This window comes from Pholis gunnellus (assembly GCF_910591455.1).
Source record: "Pholis gunnellus genome assembly, chromosome: 22".
Classification (NCBI taxonomy): domain Eukaryota; kingdom Metazoa; phylum Chordata; class Actinopteri; order Perciformes; family Pholidae; genus Pholis; species Pholis gunnellus.
The window spans coordinates 7,492,520-7,513,179 of NC_136549.1; the positions used below are offsets into that span (position 1 = coordinate 7,492,520).

The 20,660-nt window shown below is 44.1% G+C and overlaps 2 protein-coding genes across 14 annotated transcripts in view; both read right to left on the reverse strand.

Annotated features, from left to right (window-relative positions):
- Window positions 1-12,996, reverse strand: part of gramd4a (GRAM domain containing 4a) — a 42,712-nt gene extending 29,716 nt beyond the window's left edge. For 7 of the 8 annotated variants that reach the window (XM_079184009.1, XM_079184005.1, XM_079184004.1 and 4 more), the window contains exons 1-2: window positions 11,557-11,794; window positions 5,504-5,717 (exon numbers count right to left, since the gene is read on the reverse strand). In XM_079184009.1, the coding sequence (XP_079040135.1) occupies window positions 5,504-5,717; window positions 11,557-11,585 (243 nt within the window). In that variant the 5' untranslated portion in view covers window positions 11,586-11,794. Of the gene's footprint in view, window positions 1-5,503; window positions 5,718-11,556; window positions 11,795-12,937 lie in introns of those variants that run through there. The other variant, XM_079184008.1, reaches the window with a different exon arrangement.
- Window positions 12,997-18,477: 5,481 nt separating this feature from the next.
- celsr1a (cadherin EGF LAG seven-pass G-type receptor 1a) overlaps window positions 18,478-20,660 on the reverse strand; it is an 81,067-nt gene continuing 78,884 nt past the window's right edge. For all 6 annotated transcript variants that reach the window (XM_079183649.1, XM_079183648.1, XM_079183647.1 and 3 more), the window contains one exon: window positions 18,478-20,234. In XM_079183649.1, the coding sequence (XP_079039775.1) occupies window positions 20,210-20,234 (25 nt within the window). In that variant the 3' untranslated portion in view covers window positions 18,478-20,209. The remainder of the gene's footprint in view (window positions 20,235-20,660) is intronic.

Genomic DNA, 20,660 nt, shown 5'->3' on the forward strand with positions numbered 1-20,660 from the left:
CCTTATGACTAAGGGCTTCAATCCTGAACACACACAACTAGCCGCAAAACATGTGTGTAGGAGGACAAACGATTGAGAGGTGACGACAGTGTGAGAGAGGAGACGAATGAGGGATAGCGTGAGGAAGGAAAAAAAAAGAAAAAAAGGGAGAGAGTGGTTGTTAGAGGGAAAGGAAAGAGCGAGAGACGGCTGAGCTTGCGGATGACGAGCACTGCAGGTGGAGAATCTCTGCTCGACTACAGCAAGGGTCCTTTAAAAGACTCCTGCCCCACACACACACACACACACATACACACACACGCTGCAGCAGCTTCTCCCCGACAGCAACCAGCATGGTTTGTGTGTGCCTAAGTAGACACACCGCAATGTCTTTCACCGATGGGCTCTCTGCAAAGACAGAGCGAGAGAGAGGGAGCGAGAGAGAGAGAGAAATGGAGAGGAGGGAGGGAGAGTGAGATAGCACCAAACTGACATTGACCTGAAAAAATGTGCTTTGGAAGAGAGCCAGAGCCTAACAAGATAAGATGGTGGGGAGACATCGAGACAGAGATGGAGAGTGTGTCCCGGAATAAAGAAGCACCTCAAAGAAGACAAATGACAGCCTCTCCTGGAAGCGTGTCATGGAGAAGAAAAAAAAAGGTGGTTGACCGAAGGAGAGAAACAGAAAAGGGAAGGAGGGTGTGAGAATTAAAAAAGGAGACAGGAGGATAGAAAGGAGAGAGAGCAGACGTAGGGGGTGGGGGGCATGGAGGAGATGAAAGGAGCGGATGGTGGGAGAGCGCTACGAGCGCTCGGCTGCAATGCTCTTTGGTTTGAATTTTGTCAGCTTTGTTGTGTTTTTTTTTTCAAAATGTAAATCCGGTTGGTACAAAACGCCAGCACACCTTCATGTCGTTTGAAGCGGTCGTCAACCCTCATTCAGTACCTCCTGGTTATTAAAAGTAGGTCAAGCCCTGACGTCACCCTGGACGATTATGGGCTGATTAATTATTGTGTTCCTCATCTCCCTCTTTCATGTCTGCAGCTGATGCGAGCACAGGAATCTCACCATGTCCTGCTGTAAAGCTCTTTATGTTAAACACTCTGTTACGGAATGTTGTGATATGCATTCGACAAAATTCTACAGCAACACTTTCAGCAATGTGTATGAAAAAGTACGAAAAAAATATTTTCTGAAATGTTTCACCAATAATCAGTTTGTACTCATCCTTGCTTTTTACATTCAAACTATTCCAACACTTCCAGAGACATCCAGATACTCGATGACATGACTATCTAATCGGATTATCGTTCAACACAAAATTGATTGGCCAGGATAATGGTCCTCACATGGCCACAATATTCAATTATGCAACGTCTGTTATGAATGCTGCGCTGAATCCCGCCTCTCTCTCTTCTTCTCTACTGTATTGTATACAGGTGCATGCGGGTGTGCAAACAGCTTTTGACTGCAGTGAAAATGCAATTTTTGAAAGGCTAAACACCAAAAAAATATAAAATTGACTGAAGCAGAATATTTTGAAACATAAAAACAAATGGGATATGATGAAATCTCTTTTTTTCAATCAATTTTGACTTTTAGACTAAGGACTGAGATAATTAGAGAGACAAGGACACAGCGTCACTCGCTTGTGGACGTTAGTGGACTATAGCACACAATCTGTAATAATAAAAATAATACCAATGTCAACGTTATGAATGAGGTTTCTAACTATTGGTCACAGCCCTAGTAATAACCCATGAAGCCCTAACTACAGCAGGAAAGATGTCACAGATGCGTGTTGCAACATATGAATCTCCGGTCCAGAGATTAGAACTTCATCTATGTGCATCTCTTCAGGTTGTTCTTGGACAATAGTTTTCTATATCGTTGTTTTTCTTGCAGCAATCAGTCAGTAGGGGGAGTTCAATACTGCCCAACCCTATCGGCTCTTAAGTCAAGACTATCTTTAACCTGAACCTGAACCTCGTGGTGGAATTCCATCAACCCATCAGTCGGGAATCTCTCAGATTTCTTAGTGTCTCCATGACACTTTACCCGTCTCCGACCGGATAAGTTCGGGATGTGCCGTGTCAGGTCCAGACTTCAAAAGCATCACGCAGCATTTACCCCCCCCCCCCCCCCCCCGATTAGAGTTGTGGCTTAACTAGACAAGGCGCAGTTTCCAGATCTGCACATCTCTTCTTCAGGTCAGCACTTTCCTGCTTTTATCCTACAGCTTTTATCATCTTCTCATTTCTGCTTCTTTCCGATGCGCTCCATGAACCCGGCCTCTCTGTGCGGAGAGAGTGAAGTGAGACATTCTGTCCATGGGCTATATGCTTGCCTTAGTACAGGACTGACACACAAAAGTTCTAGTTCATCCAAGAGAACAGCTCCAGGGATCTCACACACTTTTAAAAAAAACCTCTTTCTTCTATGTTTTGAGAAGGCGTGTGCTTTTTAAGCCTGCGACTTTCTCATGAGGCTCAGCGGCAGTAGGAAAGGAAAAATACAGAAGGTGGGATTTCATAAACACACACATCACAGGAGACTCCTCCATGTTCGGTAGATTGCTGGTGATGGTTTTTAAACGTCCAATAATTAACAATCAACAAGGATATCTGGGCTTCTTACACAATGGACAGTGACAGACCACATAGGTGGACCAGTACTTGTACGTATAATCCTCTGCCGATTGGTAGAAAACGCTGACAAGGTAAAGGATACTGTGGTTACACTCTACTTGGAAGACATATTATCTGAACTGCCTGATCTACTTTCACTTTCACCGCTACCCAACCGGATTTCCCGTCAGCCCTGTTGAGTTTCTGACTTTCGGGATAGGTGAACATACACAAACTGTCTGAAGGTTTGTTGCCGACAGAGGACCAGGAGAGCAATTCTGCAACATTCGCGCACTCGAATATTGTCACTTTTAAATAGAAATGAAACGGCTTAACAGAACACAAACAGGACTAGCACGGTGATAAGAGGCAGCGGTCTCTTTGCAGCAGCAGCTACGAGGGAGTAATCCACAGCTCCTCATACAGCCTGTTGGCAAGAAAGAAACCCTCGCCTCAAGTATTCTGTGGTGGATGGAAGCCAAAACCAGAGGAAAAAAAAAAAACTTGCGGTTTGACTTACAATTCAATGGTGAGATTACTATTCAGAACGGCGGATTCTTTCTGGCATTATAGAGTTGATCTTTGGCATTCGCTATGAAACTGCGAGAGATAAGAGACTAGATTTTAAATCCTGAGGATGTGATTACAGGCTCGAGCATTCATGAACCTCTGCTGAGAGTACCGACTCCTGCATGGAGCGGCAGATTGAAGAGCCGTTCAGCACCGATTGTTGGCGACGAGGTTTCTAAATCATAGTTTGAAATATATATCGTTTTTTGAGACTTTGAGAGACTCTAAATGGATCTCATGATATCTAAAATGATATTTGTTTAGGGTTATATGTAGGGTTGGCTATCTCAAATTTGAACCGAACAGCACCCAATGGTACCTTTTCGCTAATTTAAAATCGCTCTGTGATAACAAAAATGTAATTTCAGTTGTAAAAAACACATTTTGTTATGTATTTTGAACATTTTACATGCCACACCCCTTTCCAAATCCTTCACGTTGATTTAACAGGAATCTGTACTTTTAAGGAATTACATCGGCAATACAGAGTTCGGTACCCGGTAACATTTTAGTCCTTGATATGAGGGATTATTCCTTTATCTTGACCTACATCATCTTACCTGCCTGACTTCAAAATATACTATAGATGGAATGAATAAGATGACACAAAGCACGACAAATGCCGTGAGGAAGCCACCTGATCCAGCAGGAGAAGTAAGGAGAGGCCAGTGAGGTTGTCTGTGCGGTGACTGAACACCATCTGCCCAGTGACATTCTGCCTGTTTAGTATGGACGACACCGGCTACTTTGTCGTAAAGTCTCAGTGCTTGCAGCCCAAGGGCACACTTCATTTTAACATGTGATGTAATGAAGGGGAGGTTTCGAGGACGGTCATTGCGTGGTCTGGTCCTGGAGAGGGCGTCTACGTGGGCTCCAACGTGCCAGCAGGGACCTATAAAGCTCTGCAGGGAAGATGAGAGTTCCACCGAGCAGCAGCAGCTTTTAGATTATTGAATGCAACAGCATGCCTCGTGTGTGTGTGTGTGTGTGTGTGTGTGTGTGTGTGTGTGTGTGTGTGTGTGTGTGTGTGTGTGTGTGTCCCAGCAGGGATGGGAGCTAGCTCGGTCTATTTTGGGGCTACGGAGTGTGACTCATCAGTGCCATGATGTGGGCGATGCCGTCCCAGTGGGCTGGTGCTCACGCAGGCACACAGCACAGACATGCCACCACCAGCCTACAGACACATGTGTGCACACATTAAGGCTCAGGTGCATACATGCAAATACACAGAGTACGCTAAAAAGGCCCAAAAAAAACAAAAGATAAATGACTAATATATATATATATATATATATATATATATATATTGCTCCAGGACCGATGTCATGGTCTAATGATGGCTTTTGTCTCGAAGTATCATTTAGCATCAAGCCTTGTGCAGATTTCAGTGGGTTGCAGGAAAACCCTCAGAAATAGTGAAAAGAAGCCCACGCAACAGACATACCACATTCTATTAGAGGAGAAACAAAGAGAGAAAGTCCCCGGGGCCTTCATTCAGGAAATGATACAATCAAGTGACTAATCCGGTGCTTTCAACGGGGAATGATAATGACAACAAAACTGCCGTTTTAGTGACTAACAACTATGAGAGAGAGCTGCAGGTTTCATGAAATATGAACGGAAGAAATATCAGAAAACATCATCCGTTTATTTTCGTGTCCGAGGCCGGTGAGTTTGTCCTTTCTCACCATTTCCTCTTCATCCGGTCCATCTCCTGCCCACTAGACATCTTGGAGTCCAATCTTCTGACGGCTCAAATCCTGTCCTGCAGCCTCTTTTATCACTTTCCCCGCCTTAACCTTTCATCTCCTTCCATTTTTTCATTCCCTCGCTGCGATCCCATATCTGCTCATCTCACCGCTGCGTTTCACCAGCTCTGCTCGTCTGCCGTTGATTGCCATCTCTAGTCCACGTCTCCCACTGGACTTTATCATTACAACCCCTCCCTCCATCACTCTCCCTTTCTCTTCAGAGGAACCGAATACAAGTGGGATTAAAATCAACAACATGGTCTCGTTTTTGTTTTTTTTAGCCCGAAACATGTTTTAAGATAACGAAGGATTCTAAAACCACATCAGAAACAGCAGCTGCTTATCTCTCTCCCCTCTGTTTTTCTTAGATATTCTGCTAGAACAAGATAGAGAAAAGGGGAAAGATGTAAAGCTCGTGAAAAAATGTTGAACAAGCAAAAGAAAGAAGAAGAAGAAATGAAAGAAATCACTTTCTGCCCCCCCCCCCCCCATGACACGTGATCAACTGCACATGTGGCCGTGATGAGTCAAAAGTCCAGCGTAAACACTCATGTTGCTGCACGGCGAGCACTCACAGGGTCTCGCAGGCTCTCCTCCAGGTCTCGCGGGGCGGCTCTGGGCTTCAGCTGCATGTCGTCGCTACATTCGTTGTCGGAGGCGGGCGGCGACTCGTTCAGATCCGGGAAGTCGTCTCTCGTCCTGGGGCCTCGGAAGCGGATCTTGTCCAGGCGCTTTAGCATGGTCAACACCGCGCACCTGGGCTTTACCTTAACATGGCGGACGGCAACCCTGCGGGGACACAAAACACAGATGCTATAGTTGGTACATTTTGTTGTGTGGTAAGATTTTTCCTTTGTTCGGACCACAATGAAACCGGTGGTTTATATGTTATAGTGGCTATGCATGTTTATATCTCTTTATAATAGGTAAAGTAATAAAGAAAGATATAATGTTAACCATGTTCATCATCTTAGTTTTAATTGTTAGCATGCAAACATTTGCTCATCATTAAAATTCATCCTCTGGGGAAAATGAATGTCGACAACATTTCCACTTTTAAAAAGAGAATTATTTTTAGGCGACGACTTCAACAAAACAAACTGACTTTTACTCTGATTACACTCCGAATAGGTGCCATCTCTCTTTTTGGTGTTTGGTATTAAATGCATCTCAAAGCTTGCAATTCGGCCACAGCCAACTCCCCATCCTCGCCAATCTGAACATCTAAATCGATTTTAAATCCCCTGTTTGCCTGCAGCAAATGTTCCCCAAGGTAACATATGACGTAACATGCCAACCTCTAACCTTTAATGCTATTAAGCGCTAACCTTGTCAGTGATTGTGGGTGGGGTTTTTTCCCCCCCTCTGCCCTTTGGCCTACACAGGAAGATGGAACCAGTAACACCGTTAGACCCACGACAACCACATCCTATCACTCGTCTGGCAAACAGATGACAGCAGCGGATCTGCTGACCTAATTTATTGATTTAATTTCCGTAGCGGGAGCAGTGACAGCGGCTGTGAAAGGCTTAATGCCTGTGTTTCGGTATCGAGGGCCGAGGTGCAACGATGGCGGGTGGAACTGGGGGCCCCCCCCCGTTTGCGTCGTCTGACGGGGCCACAGGAGTCGAGCTACTGCGGCGCTTCCATCTGCATTCAGAAGCAGTAGCTTGATACTGCAGTAAAAATGTATCCCAAAATACAGACAGGATTTATGACCTCATTAATGCTCATCAAAAGTAAGCCGATACCAACCACACGGCACAAGTTAGCTCTAGATCTCGATAAGCATTGAAATGGTGCTCAGCTGTGACTTGTATTGCCAGTAAGAGCTGATCAAATGTCCTATTGGCCTATTAAACTCTGACTGCACCCAAAGTGCTCACTTCCTAGACACTCATCGCCGTTAAGTCCTTTCTTTGAATGAGAAATGCTGACTGCAGTAATACTCCATGGGGGTCATTGATCCTCCTGGAGTCAACGTGACCGAATGCGGCACGTCAACAAACTGTCACAACAATACGTCATCTCTTCCCGGCAGCTGAGCACGAAGCCGCGGAATCTCAAGATGAACGTGTTGATTTTTGACTGCCGCGATTTGTCATTTGGGAAGGGATCAAAGAGCGGCTCTTCTTGTAGCTGTTGCACAACAAAGATGGTTATCTGACAGATAAGCTGTCGGACTAGGTTTTTTTTTGTGTGTGCGTGTGCAGATTGGCGAACTCATACATCCCAAATCCCTTATTAGATCAATCCTTACTCGGACATCGTTCTGGTTTTCCAAAGCTCCTCCTCCTCCTCTTGACTTCCCATAGGTGACTACATCTACAGGTGGCAACGCTTCTGTGCCTGCAGGGCTTGTTTGACTGCACACATTAGATGAAGCCACAAACCTCACAATGGGAAAGTCCTAAGAGCTCAGTGCCAATCTGAGAAAGCGAGAAATCTCACCGATGACAGAATGGCAGAATGGCAGAATGTCGACAAATGCAGACACAAAAAACAATTTTATGAGCTAAAACACATGTTTTGCCATGTGGGAGGACCACGATTATCAAATAAATAAATAAATAAATAAATAAATAAGCACAAAATAGCACTGCCAGTAACTGTTTTTATATCATTATCTGTGTAGGAGGGACTAAGACGTGGAGTAAAAGGCGCAAATACTGGATATCTTGTTTCCTCATGCAGACAACGCGCCCACATAAGTGAAAATTGCAGAGGTGATTGGTGGGCTGGCCTTTCCTCCCTGAAGGGTGAGTGGAAACAGGGTGAGTGGGGGCTTGATAAACACTTCCACTCACTCGTCTAGACACCTGACACGACGAAATCTGTTCCCACAGTGCCCACCCGGAGCGGCCTGCTCTGTGCTACGGCTCAGCGAGCCACCGGTCAGCTCACACTACCAACAGTTAGTTAGCGAACAGAAAAATCAAGCCAGAGTCGTAGCTCAATTGAAAATGCAATCAACGAATCCCACTCCGTTCAGTCTGTAAGTAAGTGCTAATATGCATTGAACACAGCCGCAATATTCATAATATTAATAAACTGAGCTCTCATTCAACCGCACATTACTTGCTCCCATGCTAATCCATGTCTCCTTTCACTGCGGCGTACTTCAGGCTACCTTTTCTTTATTTATTTCCTTTCATACGCATCTCTCTCTCCGGTCCAGAGGCAGTTTAAACCACAACATCATCTTAAAGAGAGGAGGTTGAAAAGGAGAGGACGGGGAGGAGGAGGACGAGGAGGAAGAGGCTTTAGCTCAAGGTCTGATCGCTGTGAACGTTACCGTGGGAATGCACAAAAAAAATAAATAACAGCCCTCATGATGCATTTGCTCGGTTATGTACAAACACAAGGACACCTCCATCCACCCTTAATCATAAGTCGCTGCTCACGCTCCAGCTCGGGGAGAAGCTTTTACAGTCATAACAGAGAAGCTGTGCGCACACGCGCACACACACACACACACACACACACACACACACACACACACACACACACACACACACACACACACACACACACACACACACACACACACACACACACACGGCAAAATGACAATGTAGCAACACACACACGCAGACGGATGGTGTTTGTTTATTACTGCATACATTAGTTCAGGGTGAGAAGCTTGACAAGCCCGGTGTGTTTGCTGTGCAAGCCTAAATACTGTTTCTGAGTGTGTGTGTGCTGCTGTCTGTCTGCGTAATCTTCTGCTAATGACCCGTAGTAGCTCGAGGTTACTCTTGGTCACTATTGACTGCGATCGCGATAGCCAATCACAGTCAGTCGTGGACATCAGGCTGGAGGAGGCGGTGCCCTTTACCCTACATTTCTCAATTTTTTGCACAGAAAGGAATCTACCGCAACTGCACTTTCTACTGGAGCTGAGATGATGAATTGATCCGATCAAAGTTCAATCAGAAACTACTTTGATGAACAGTAAAATGTGATGATTTGCCACTTTTATGTTGCGCTTCATATCTCTGTAAATTGGCCGTATTTTGATTTGGGACCATCATCCCTAGTTTTTACAAAACTGGCATTAAAGAAACTTGCATTTAAAATGTTTATTGTCGGTTTAATAATATTCAAGATACGATATGTGATGACTCTTTTTTTTAAAACGGATTAAGAACTTCAGAATGTATGATCACATGTAGAGATGCAAATGATTCATTTTGTTATCGATTCATCTAGTAATTACTTTCTTCATTAATTAATTGATCCTTCGGTCAATATCAGCAAATAGCTTCATCACAAGTTCCCAGAGCCCACGGTGAGATCTAAAAAAAAAGTCTAAAACAGCTTACCATCATAAACACAAGACAGTAATCACATTATAGAAGCTGATACTTTCTACATGTTTAGAAAGAGTTGTCGATTAATTTTGTATTTTGGTTTTTGCTCGTAGCATCATGTACTGTAACGTAGTTCTCATTCAAGCTGAGCAGCCCTTATGTATTCACCACGCTACGCTAATCACAAGACAAGATTGCAAAGTATGGCCTGCAGCGTTGTCAGATATACATCCTCGTTGGTAACAGTAACAATGTATTTTTTATGAGCGCTATGTATTAGTGTCAGGGCACGGCCACTTTCACCCGAGGATCAATTCGTTTGGCTCATAATGCACACGGAACGGTGGGCTAATAAACCTTTATGTGCTCAGCTGTACGCTCATCTTACTTCAATAACTACCCAGGTGCACGGCCTTACTGTCACCCCCGGCTATCGATAAGAGGACACTGGCACGGTATAGTCACATGAGAGGCTCTTTTTACAGTAAGGTCCTGTATAGCTGTTGCCTGTCAACCGTGCATGAAAGGGCGGGAGAGGGAGAGAGAGAGAGAGAGGGGGGGGGGGGGGCAGTGGAAACACTCAAACACACCACATACTGTTGAGTACAGTACAGGCTCTTGCACAAGTGGGCCACTTTTTTTTTTAAAATATTGTCAAACCTTCTGTTAATTCAAAAAAACCAAACCCCCGACTGCCTAATGTCCCAGAAAATAGGGGCCGGTTAGCTGGAAATGCCACAGCGAACCTCATTTCCTATTACAGGTGCTGCACCTCTGACGCGCCGCATGAAACCATCTAAGGTCATCCTGTCGACTTTTTTGTTTGTGTAGAAACAAGCCTCAGTATGACAGAGAGGCTCACCTGTAGAGCTAATGTCAACTCCTCGTTTCATAAGACACTGACACAGAGAGGGAGAGAGAGAGAGAGAGATTAACATGACCTTTAGATACATCCTCTTTCATTTGCCAGCATTAACCAGAATGTTCTAAGGAGTAGATTCAACTTCTGTTTAGCTCACTTGCCTACATTCATCGTAAAGAGAAAGGCCATGCTGAATAGTAAGCGTCTGGAATGAAACAAAGTATCTAAAATCGGCCTACAGGCAACTATTGTATCAAAAGTTTTTCCCACCAAGCCTCATATTTGCTTGATGTCAACCCTGGAGGGGGATGGAGCAGGAGGAAGGGAGGAGAGCGCAGATATGATTAACTCTAATTATTACATCACATTCTGCTCCATTTGCAGTTGGAGGTTAAAAAAAAAAAAAGGGGTTTTCGTTCTCTCATATTTGGAGACAAGAAGCACAGAGACATGGTAGGAACAAGAGGAATGCACAAACTTTTATCTAGCCCACCAATGCAACCCCCGTTGTTTCGTCATTGCAGATTTTGAATGGTTAGTTTGTGTAAGTCCGGAGCACTGATATTAGTTACCCTCTAACCCTGCCCTCCAACTCAACTGCTATTACTTCACAACGCTGTTATATAAACAAGGATATAAATAACCAATCAATACTTCCTTAACAACATGTCAATCTGACCCCTCTGTCAAATCAGACAGTGGGGACAAAGTGTGAACTCTGTGTGAAGCCAACGAGGCACGATCAATTCAGGCCAGGAATCCAATGCTCGTCTAACCACTGACACATAAACAGTGAAACAATGTTGGGTTTGACAGCACCCTTTAGGACAAGTACTTCAGGTGCCGGAGCTTCCTCAGTGAACACACCACACCAGCACTTGTCGAATAACTGTGTGCCCTTACAGGTGCATTATGTAAAGTACAATGTTTAATATCTGTGATGGATTCCAGGTCAAGTAGGACAGTGAATGACACGCTGTCCAAATGACTTCCAAAAATGCATGCAGAAACATGAATAGTAGCTATGCTGTATCTTTTTAGTGATGGGGTTATTAGGGGCGTTTGAAGGCAAAGTACATTTCCTTCCACACACGTTCGCGAGGCCAAAGTGCACTGTTGAATTCAAACGTGTCCATTATATTTTATTTTTTAACAATTGAGCCAGAGACTGAATTAAAACGCTGGAGTTTGAAGTATAGCTTAGGCCTCGAGTTAACTCTTTCAAATAAAGCCTCACACGGTCGGACATTTTCTCATATCCATAACATTCACAACACGAGAGCCAAATAATCCGCATTTTGGCTGAACCCCGACAGACGGTGAGACAGGCGGTAGTCACAAAACATTATCCCTCATTTGTGTTCTAATAATAGCCATTTGAAGAACGTTACATATATATATTATATATATATATTTATAAAGAGAGAGAGATATATAAAACGAGTCTTCTTACCCAGCACGTAAATCGTAGCAAAGTTTCATGAACACTGAGATTGCCGTGAGTCTGCTTTATCCTTCAGTACACCTGCTGCTCAGGACGTCTAAATTAGCGCCAGTCTCACGAGCCAAATCTGCTCACTTGGTCCATCCATCACAGCGATATCCGCTCGTTTCTGTCCACCGACTAAATGTCGTCTCCTGCCGTGTGTCGAGCGGTTAGACAGGCAAACACTGAGAGGGAAAAAAAAAGAAAAAAGAAATACCAGTTGCGTCCCCCCCCCCGCCCTCCTGTCAGCAGAGAGCTGCTCTGACCAGCACCGTTAACCCCGGAGCTTGCAGTTACTAGCTTTGCCTTCGTCTCTTGTTGATTTCGCAGGGCCGAGGACATTTCGTCAGTGAACACGGAGCTGCTCTCTTAAAGGGGCCGCTTGATGCTTTCGGAGACGCGACGGAAACACATCTCACCACCGCCCCATGGCTGCCACTATCACATAGTGATGAATTATGAAACACGTGGGTAAACAATGGCTTCATTACAATGTCATTTGGCGTTACTGTCAAGAAACCCCAGAAGCCAAATAACAATATAAATGTACACTTCCTTCTGACTTGTAATGTGGTGCATTGGGTTTTATATATAGCCAATGGAAATGTTTGAATGCGTATGTGAAAATGCGCCCATTAGTGTCACTTCACATAAAAAAAAACAAACACTCAATTATTAGGATTATTCATAGATGTTCGATTTTCTGCTGTTCTAGTTTAATTCAAATGGAGCAGTGTAAGAAAACTCTGGACCTCGTTTCTTTTCCCAACCAAACTAAATACCTATTTCCAGGAAACCTCCAAGGGAATTAAAAAGAAATTGCACACCAGGAAAATATTTTTTTTATATTTTTCACTTATAATTTGGCACGGTCGTTATACAGTTTCAAAGCATCCTCCGCTCTTCCAGGAATCAAATAGTTTTTGACACGGCCTAATGTTGCTTAACCCCCAAAAATTCCCAGAAAAGATACTGAGGGAATGACTTCATTGCTCTCGATGGTAAAGCCCTGGCTTTAACAGGCCTGTTTGAAAAGCAGTTGTTCATGTTTGTACCAGATTATTTCGGTTTCACAAGATAGGAAGAATCATCTGTCATTACTATGACCTCTTAACCTATGACATAACCCTAACCTAACCATAAATAACATATATAAGCACAAGTATAATAAGTTTAAAGGTTAGTTTCTCTGTGCTTAAGGTCAATGTCTAAAATGAGTTCAAGCAGGCTGAATAGAGGAATGGACTCTTGAGTTTGAGCAGCATTATTCCTGCAAATATGGTATTCCACACATCCTAAGAAGACAATTCTGAAACAAAAAAACCATGACCGTTTTTGAAGCGCTGACCTTGGCATGTTTGCTTTGTCCGTCTGTGAGCTTCTTCTTGTCTTCTGCAGGTAAACGGCATCCAGGAGTCTTCGCTGACGTCCCAGTTATCCCTCTTGAATCAGAAATCGCGTTTCCGAGAGATGGCGCCGTCTTACTCTGACAAACCCTCCTGGCGTTACGCGTACGGTGCTAATACATTTGGGATCAAATGGACAAAAGAAGAAGAGGAGTTTGAGGGGCCTAAGAGTGAAATGGGTAGAAAGCGAGAGAAGAAGAAACGGGAGTCGACTGACTCCTGACCCCCTGAGATGAGGCCATAGATTACCGGAAAGTAATCACAAGTACTTTCTGTGTCTGCAGTCAGACTACCAATGAGGCCAGTGAGGATCAGTGTAGTCTTGTTCTCACTCGACCTTTGCCCTGGTTGTCCTACGGCTGCAGTGCTGCCGCCTCCTCTTCCTCGCCACAAACATACTGTCAGCGAGCAGCCTACACATAAGCATTCGACATGTGAGCACCAAAAGAGGATCAGACTTTCCTTTTCAGTGTTAGGTTTCTCTCTGCATTTAAAACAGTCATTTAAAACAGTCCTAGCTGTGTCCTACCGTCTCAGGTGCAGCCTCTGTTGACGAGATGTGCATGTTTGTGTGGCTTCAGCTGCTACTGAAGACTAAATCAAGAGAGAGTGCACCTTTAGCGTGCCTTCACATTTGTTTAGCCAAATGAGGCACTGACAGAGGGAACTTTCCATGTTCAGATCATGAGGACTTTCTGCAGACCTTCAGAGAACATTCATCCATCCATTATCCGTAACTGCTTATCCTGTCCAAGGGTCGTGGGAAGGGGGTTGGGGGGTTCAAGGCCTTTAGAGAACAGAAAGGACATATTTAAAGTCCTTTTAGAGAAATTTAGAAACAGCGCAGGACTTTGCATCACTGATCAGATGATATGAAAAGCAGCAAGGAAACCGTGAAGGATGTGACTCCAGCAGGAATACAGGCGATCCTTTTGTTGCCACACGTTACCTGCAGGATGCTATCTGACGGACTGCTAAGCACCACTTCACTGTATGTTGCAGGTAGAGTTTGTGCCCTTAAAAAGCACTATTGAAATCCTGCACCACGTGTTCCAGTGAGAGTGGGTGAGCCAGCATGCAGGACCCTGAAATCAAAGCAGGGTCTACATGTCTTATGAGGCAGTTTAAACAACAGTTGTTTTTTTTTCAGGCAACGTTGGATTATGTAAACTGAAGGTCGCTAGAGCCGCTATGATCAATATTTCATATTCTCAACGGACCTCATGATTACTTTTATGGTAAAAGGGTTTGCTTGTAGTGAACAGTTCCTCGTAGCTCTGCAGACCTTTGTTGCATCTTTCATCTTATTCCAGCCAGACGAAAATTAGCGCTTGTGAACATGGTGTGGGGCATGGAGCAGCGAAAGAGCCAGATATTTTCTCAGGAGTTGGAGGAGACCAAAAACAGAGCTAAAAGGATGTAAAGTATGCAAATGACACACTTTTTGCCAACAGGTGTTTGTATCTCTTGCAGGTTATTTCAGCAGCAGATGCTGTGTCATTGGATCTGTGAATACTATAAGCTTGAATGGGATACCATTTAGGGTTTGCGTAGTGATCAGAGATTGTGCAGCTAACAAGGGGACTAATGCTTTTAGACGGTATTTCCCCTTAGTCATGCTTGACATGCACACACACACACACACACACACAATGGATTTCAGGTTTGTGATCCTCTTCAGATGTCTTCTAGCAAAAGTACCGCTGCTGAGATCTCCCAAATCCTCCCTCTGCGCTCATTTAGAAAGCCCTGTAATAAACCTCTTAATCCCAAATCAGTATTTTTCTAGAGGGTTGCGCAACCACGCGCGTCTTATGCAACTGGCAGAGCATCCAGAGTCAATTATAGAACAGTTGGGAGGAAGGGGAGGATGGATGACGAGGCTGCTGATGCAAAACACATTTGGATAAAACGGTTGATTGAACACGAACATGTTATCATGTCACAGTCTTTTTCAATGTATATGCATAGAAATATTATGTTTACAATGACCTGTCTTCTGCAATGCTTTGCAAGTTATTTCACAGAGCTGTTTAAATTGTACTAATTGAGACACCGTTTGGGTTGCTATATTTCTGAGGACCTTCCATTGAGCATATTCTGTAATTTGACACGGCCAATGTCGAATTGTAATCATAGAAAACATGATGTGGTGCATACTTTTATATGGTTTGAGGGCCTGATCAGAGTGTGGCCACTGTTCAGTACCAACCCACAAAGACAGTGACAGTGAGCTAATTAAAAACATTTTCTTTTCTTACATTAATAAGTGCTTTGTTTTTTTACCACCCCATCTCTCCACATGGGAGACGTCTGTTTCTGTCTTTGCTTTTTGGAGAGAGGTGATGTCACGCATTTCCGTGCAGTGTTTAGCAACATCTGCATCAACATGTGTGTGTGGAGGTGTTGCTAATTTTACCAGGCCAAAGTAAATCTAATCTGATCAAACTATACCCACACTCTCCCGATGAAGCTGATTGGTTTTCTGACCTTTAAACTCTTGATAACACGAACATTTCTTCTTTGTTTAAGGCTTATTTAGTGACTAATATTGAATGCAATTTATTTAATTGCTTATGAACTCGACTCCTTCCTTATAAAAAGGAACATTGTGGTCTTCCTTCTTTTTAAAAGGTTACCGAGTCCCACTTTAAGAGATTCCACTCGCCCTCTAATCATTTCAGTAACTGTGCTCGCGAATACAGAGATACCAGAAAACACCCTTGCACACACTCTGCGGTAGACCTACATGTGACATGTTTACATTCTTCACCAGCAGATGGCACAATTGGATCAGCCATCCTCTTCCCTCCTGCCTGTTGTTCTCGGGCACAGTGGTTTTCTTTAGGATGCCAGCTGAGTCTGAATTATTTAGTCCGTCCTGGCTGTGATGGAAGCAGAGATAAAGAGGAGGGCAGAGCGTCACTCCGATAGACCTTTGAGACCGTTTTACGATTCCTACTCAAGTCCTCAAGTTTCAAGTCGATGCTGTTTGTTCCAAAGTGAGACACAGACCGCCTGACAAAATGATACCTGTTTTGACAAGACTTATCACTGGAAGTTGATGTCATGTAACGGAGAAGATATGGAACGCAGACAGAGCGTATAGCTACTGCAAACTGTGTGACTAACCCCACCAACCGGTCACATTTTGGACATGCTGCCTCTGTTTGGACGACAATTATTTCATATTTGTACCTCATGTCATCTGAGGAGAGGACTGGCTTGAGTTGCCTTGACAACAAACCGCCCAATAGGCTCGTGAAACCTGATCGTCCCATCTAACCTTTCACTCCGCATGCTCACAATCATTTACTTGGCATACAGGGGCAGCAGGATGTACAGTATGTCCTTTCCAGGCCAAGACCAAACCTTGACATCAATGACATGAGCACAACCTATCTCAGCTACACTGAGACATGAAGAGAAGAGGGGGATTTTTACGACCCGTAGTGACATAAATTCGACCTCACAGTTAAAGCAGAAGGTGCATTCATGGTCCTGTCCGACCTCAGCAGCCTTTTACCTCTCCCCAGCTCTTTGATCCACTAATGCTAAGTGCATCTCCACTAATAAGGTCCATGTGGCTGAAGACAGATTCCTACAGGCCGACATTAAAGTGAATGGCTGCGTATCGGCCGGCTTGCCTTGGAATGCAAGAGCAAAGTGCCTGGTCTTAAAGTGGGCTGAGCTGTGGAAAGAAAAAAGTCAATAATGTGTGTGTGGGGGGGGGGGGGGGGGGGGGGGGCTCATTGAAGGACTTCTCAGTGAACTGTCAATTATCACGAAATATCTTCAGCTTTTCAGAACATTTTAATAAGCAAATTTCTGTTCCTCCAATGATACGTTTTTTTAATGCAATATTAAAGAAGTATTTTCTTTCCTGAAGCCACAGCCAGCAGTTGGTTGTATAGCTTAGCACAAAGACTGGAAACAGCTACAGATCTGTCCAAATGTAACAAAGCCCGCCGACCTGAACCTCTAAAGCTCACTAATCCAAACTTTATATCTAGTTTGTTCAATCCGCGCCAAAACCAAAGTGTAAAAACAACAACTCGCCTTTTTTATGAGGGGGGGGGGGTTATGTGTGATATTTGTTGACCAGGAGCAGACACTTCCTGGAGTCTCCTCTAGTTGCGCTCCAGGCTATAGCTGCTTCCCTGTTTCAAGTCTTTATGCTAAGCTACGATAGCTAAGAAAGGGAATAAGTAGTGTACTTCCCAGAATGTCAACAACTGCGATGAGGTTGGATACCTCTCATGTTAATGACTTCTAAACAAATGAAACTTGTATCATTATGCGGAAAAGAGGTAGGATGTTGCTTATTGAGTCCTAACTTTGCCTGAAAAAAGTATTTTGCTCAACTGAAAAATGTGTAAAGAAAAGTGTGTGTGTGTGTTTAATGTGTTGCTTCCATAGGCTGTGTGCAAATGTGTGGGCCCTGCAAAGGTTTGCATCAAAGGTAGGGGATTCATTAAGAACGGCTGCCACCATTGTTCTGTGAGGATTAACAGTCACTCAGACCTCTAACCACTTTGATACACACACACACACACACACACACACACATTCTTCTTATGTTTTAGGTTCAACTCCCCAGAAGAGCAGTCACCCTTTAACCCGACTTCCTCTCACACACCCTCAGTAAAGAGTTCACTGATAGTCGGCGGGGCTCTGATCACTGGGCACAGGACGGATTCGAGACAGTAAGACTGCTCTCCCCATACATTACCTTGTATGGACAACATCTCCATACAGCATGCACAGCACTTGACGGCGCACCTCTGTTTGAAATCCGTCATCTCGGCTGGAATCATTCCAAACCTCTGTCCCCTCCATCCTCTACTCTCACCCACAGTGCTATTCTTTCCCTGATAAGAAAACAGGACGACTTTATCATGCAAAACATACGGCATCAAAGACTGTCATGCTGACATCACCTTTTTCCAACCGGCTGTTGTCCATCCTTATATTTGTATTGTATATTACAAGGAAGACATAGTCCAATTTGTGTATTTGGTTGCATCCGACCAGTAAAAGCTAGGTCTAGTCTAAATATTTGCTCAAATGCTTTTTAGGATATGAACTGGAAATGTCACTGATTATGAAAGATCAGGTCTTTGGCCAATCGAGATAGTGTTTAAGAAGATCTTTGTTGATGTAAAATGCAGACACAATGTGATATCCAGCATTCTAAAGGACAATAAAATACAAGTATTGTTATACGGCATCATGACGGCAGGTTGCCACCAGTTTCCAGTAAGGACCCAAGACCACTTGAACACTTTTCCCACATGTGCTCACCTACTCCGCAGTAGAACTGTGAAATAAGTTACTCATCACTTGTTGGCTCCAGAAGAGTTGTGTCACCTACTTTTTCTCGGGTAGCGTCGACGTGTTTCGACGAGCCGGGCTTCCTTCCGGGCAACAGGCATGTAACAGGCAGCGCAAGACGGATAAAAATTCATCATGTCTTTAATTTTACAGTCGCAATCATCTTTTCTTTCCAGTGTCTCGAAACCATAAAAAATAAATATACATTATGTTACAAAACATTTCCAGTGTCTGGGGATCGATTTAAAAAAACAACAACAACAACAGCATAAAGGACATTTATCAACAGCATTGATTACAGGAGGGCAAGGAAAACACGGGGGGTTGTACGAGTGGTCCGAAGGCATTTAGTGAGTGCTAAACAACACTTTACGTTAGCTGTGAAATGCTGAGAGTTGGCTTCATTTCCACTTTGAACTCTAATCATAAGGCTTTGACTATGCCTACATTAGTGAGCGCCTGGAAAGCAAAGATCTTATAAAACTTCCCAACATGTGTTTTTAATGCCACTAAAAAAGGACAACAAATGTCTTTTCTTTCCCCTATTTTAGGACTAAAAGTGAGTTTCAAAGTGAAACAGACTCCAACCCCAACGTGCACATTTACTGGAGTTCGTGACTGTTGTAACCAGGAGTGTGTCGTATGGGACAAACAGGCGGGGTGGACACTGGAAAAGAAGGCTTCAGGTTCATAGTGCTCGAACTGAAAAACTGAGTTTTCAACCGGATGGGGGGGGGGGGAACCCTCTCCATTCCACAAAACTATTGTTCATTTATGCTCACCGTTCTGTGTGCGCATGTACTTGGGACATTCTAGGTCACTCTCACACACACAAACATAACAGTCTTGCAGCCATTATACATGTGTGTGAGTGTGTGTGCGTGTGTCTGTATGTGTCTGTATAGCAGAATATACTGTAAATCTCTGGAGAGCCCTTACAGGCCGATACAGTGTGTGTTTGTTTGTGTAAGGCCTCAATTCAGGATTGTTCTCAGTCGAAGAAACCAGCATATCAAGTGATTTTCACAATTGGAGAGCTTTCCCCGACTTTAACACAGGCAGATGATTTTTTTTTTCACTTTAGAAACTTGTCCTCGCTACAGCTGAAATACAAAATAGATCATTTCTTCTTCACCTTAAACAATATCTACATGTTAATTACACTCTAAATGCACTGCATTGAGAGGCTGGGGAAGCCTTTCTTTGAGTTAAAAAAAAAAAATGTAAAAAAAGAGCACTTGGTGTGTGTGATTGCGCCGTCCGCTCTCAGAGTCTGATGTGTCCAATAGAACAGGTGGTGTTATGTCTGACGCTTTAAGGGACTAGCAGTCCTTGAAATCCTTTCGGAGTACAAATATACCGGCATGTATTCGAGTCTGGGTTCATGCGCAGCGCTTGTTCATCGGACTTTTCCAGCTTTCCTGACTTCACCCGTTGAGAGGGCGACTTAACCGCAAGCCCCCGAAAACACCATTTCGGGGGCTTGTTCATCTTCTGACTCAGTCCCCGTTTCCTACAGTGGTTTTTGGCACACGTGGCTCCATTGCGTCCTCTCTTGACACAGTCCGGCATTCCCTTTTTTTTTTGTTTTATTATTTCTCACATCTTCTCATTATCGCTGCTTATTTTCTTGTCTCTGGCAGTCTTCAAAGGCTGCAATTAATACTGCTCCTCAAGTGAGAGGGACAATGAGCGGAGGGATCGGATTGGACAGATCGGGCACGGAGAGAGCGCCTTTTCCCTCCTTTCACCCGATCTGCAGCGATTGGCCTTCAATTTTCTATTCTTTAATCCCAGTCCTCTCGGATCTCCTCCTTCCCCCGGCAGGTTCTTCGCTCCTCCTCTCACAAGGGCAGGCTGGTCTGAGTTTTCCTAATAGGTCAGATCGAAGTCTCGTTACTGCCACTGTTAACGGAAGGGACGGAGGGAGGGAAAGTAGAGGAATGCAGGGGGGGGGGGGGGGGGGGGGGGGGGGGAGGGTGCAAGGAGAAAGAAAGGAAGAACGTGCAATGTGAAAAAAAAATGAATGCAGGGATGCAGGAAGTCATCATGCGGCATCGCAGCAGGATGGTCATATCATTCATGCTACAGTTAAAAGAAATACGATTATTGGCTTTCTTCCCGAGAGCTACGTGAGGAGATCGATACCACGTCCGCGTCTGAGAGTTGTTTCAATCTCCTCGTCTAACTCTCGGCAGGAAAGCTACGCGTATTCCCCAAAGTGTCTTACTATCCCTTTAACTATTATGATGCATGCATTATGCATCCGTTGACTAAATGGTCAAACGACACGCATTGTTTCATTCATTTGTTTTTATGGGCACAAAGAAT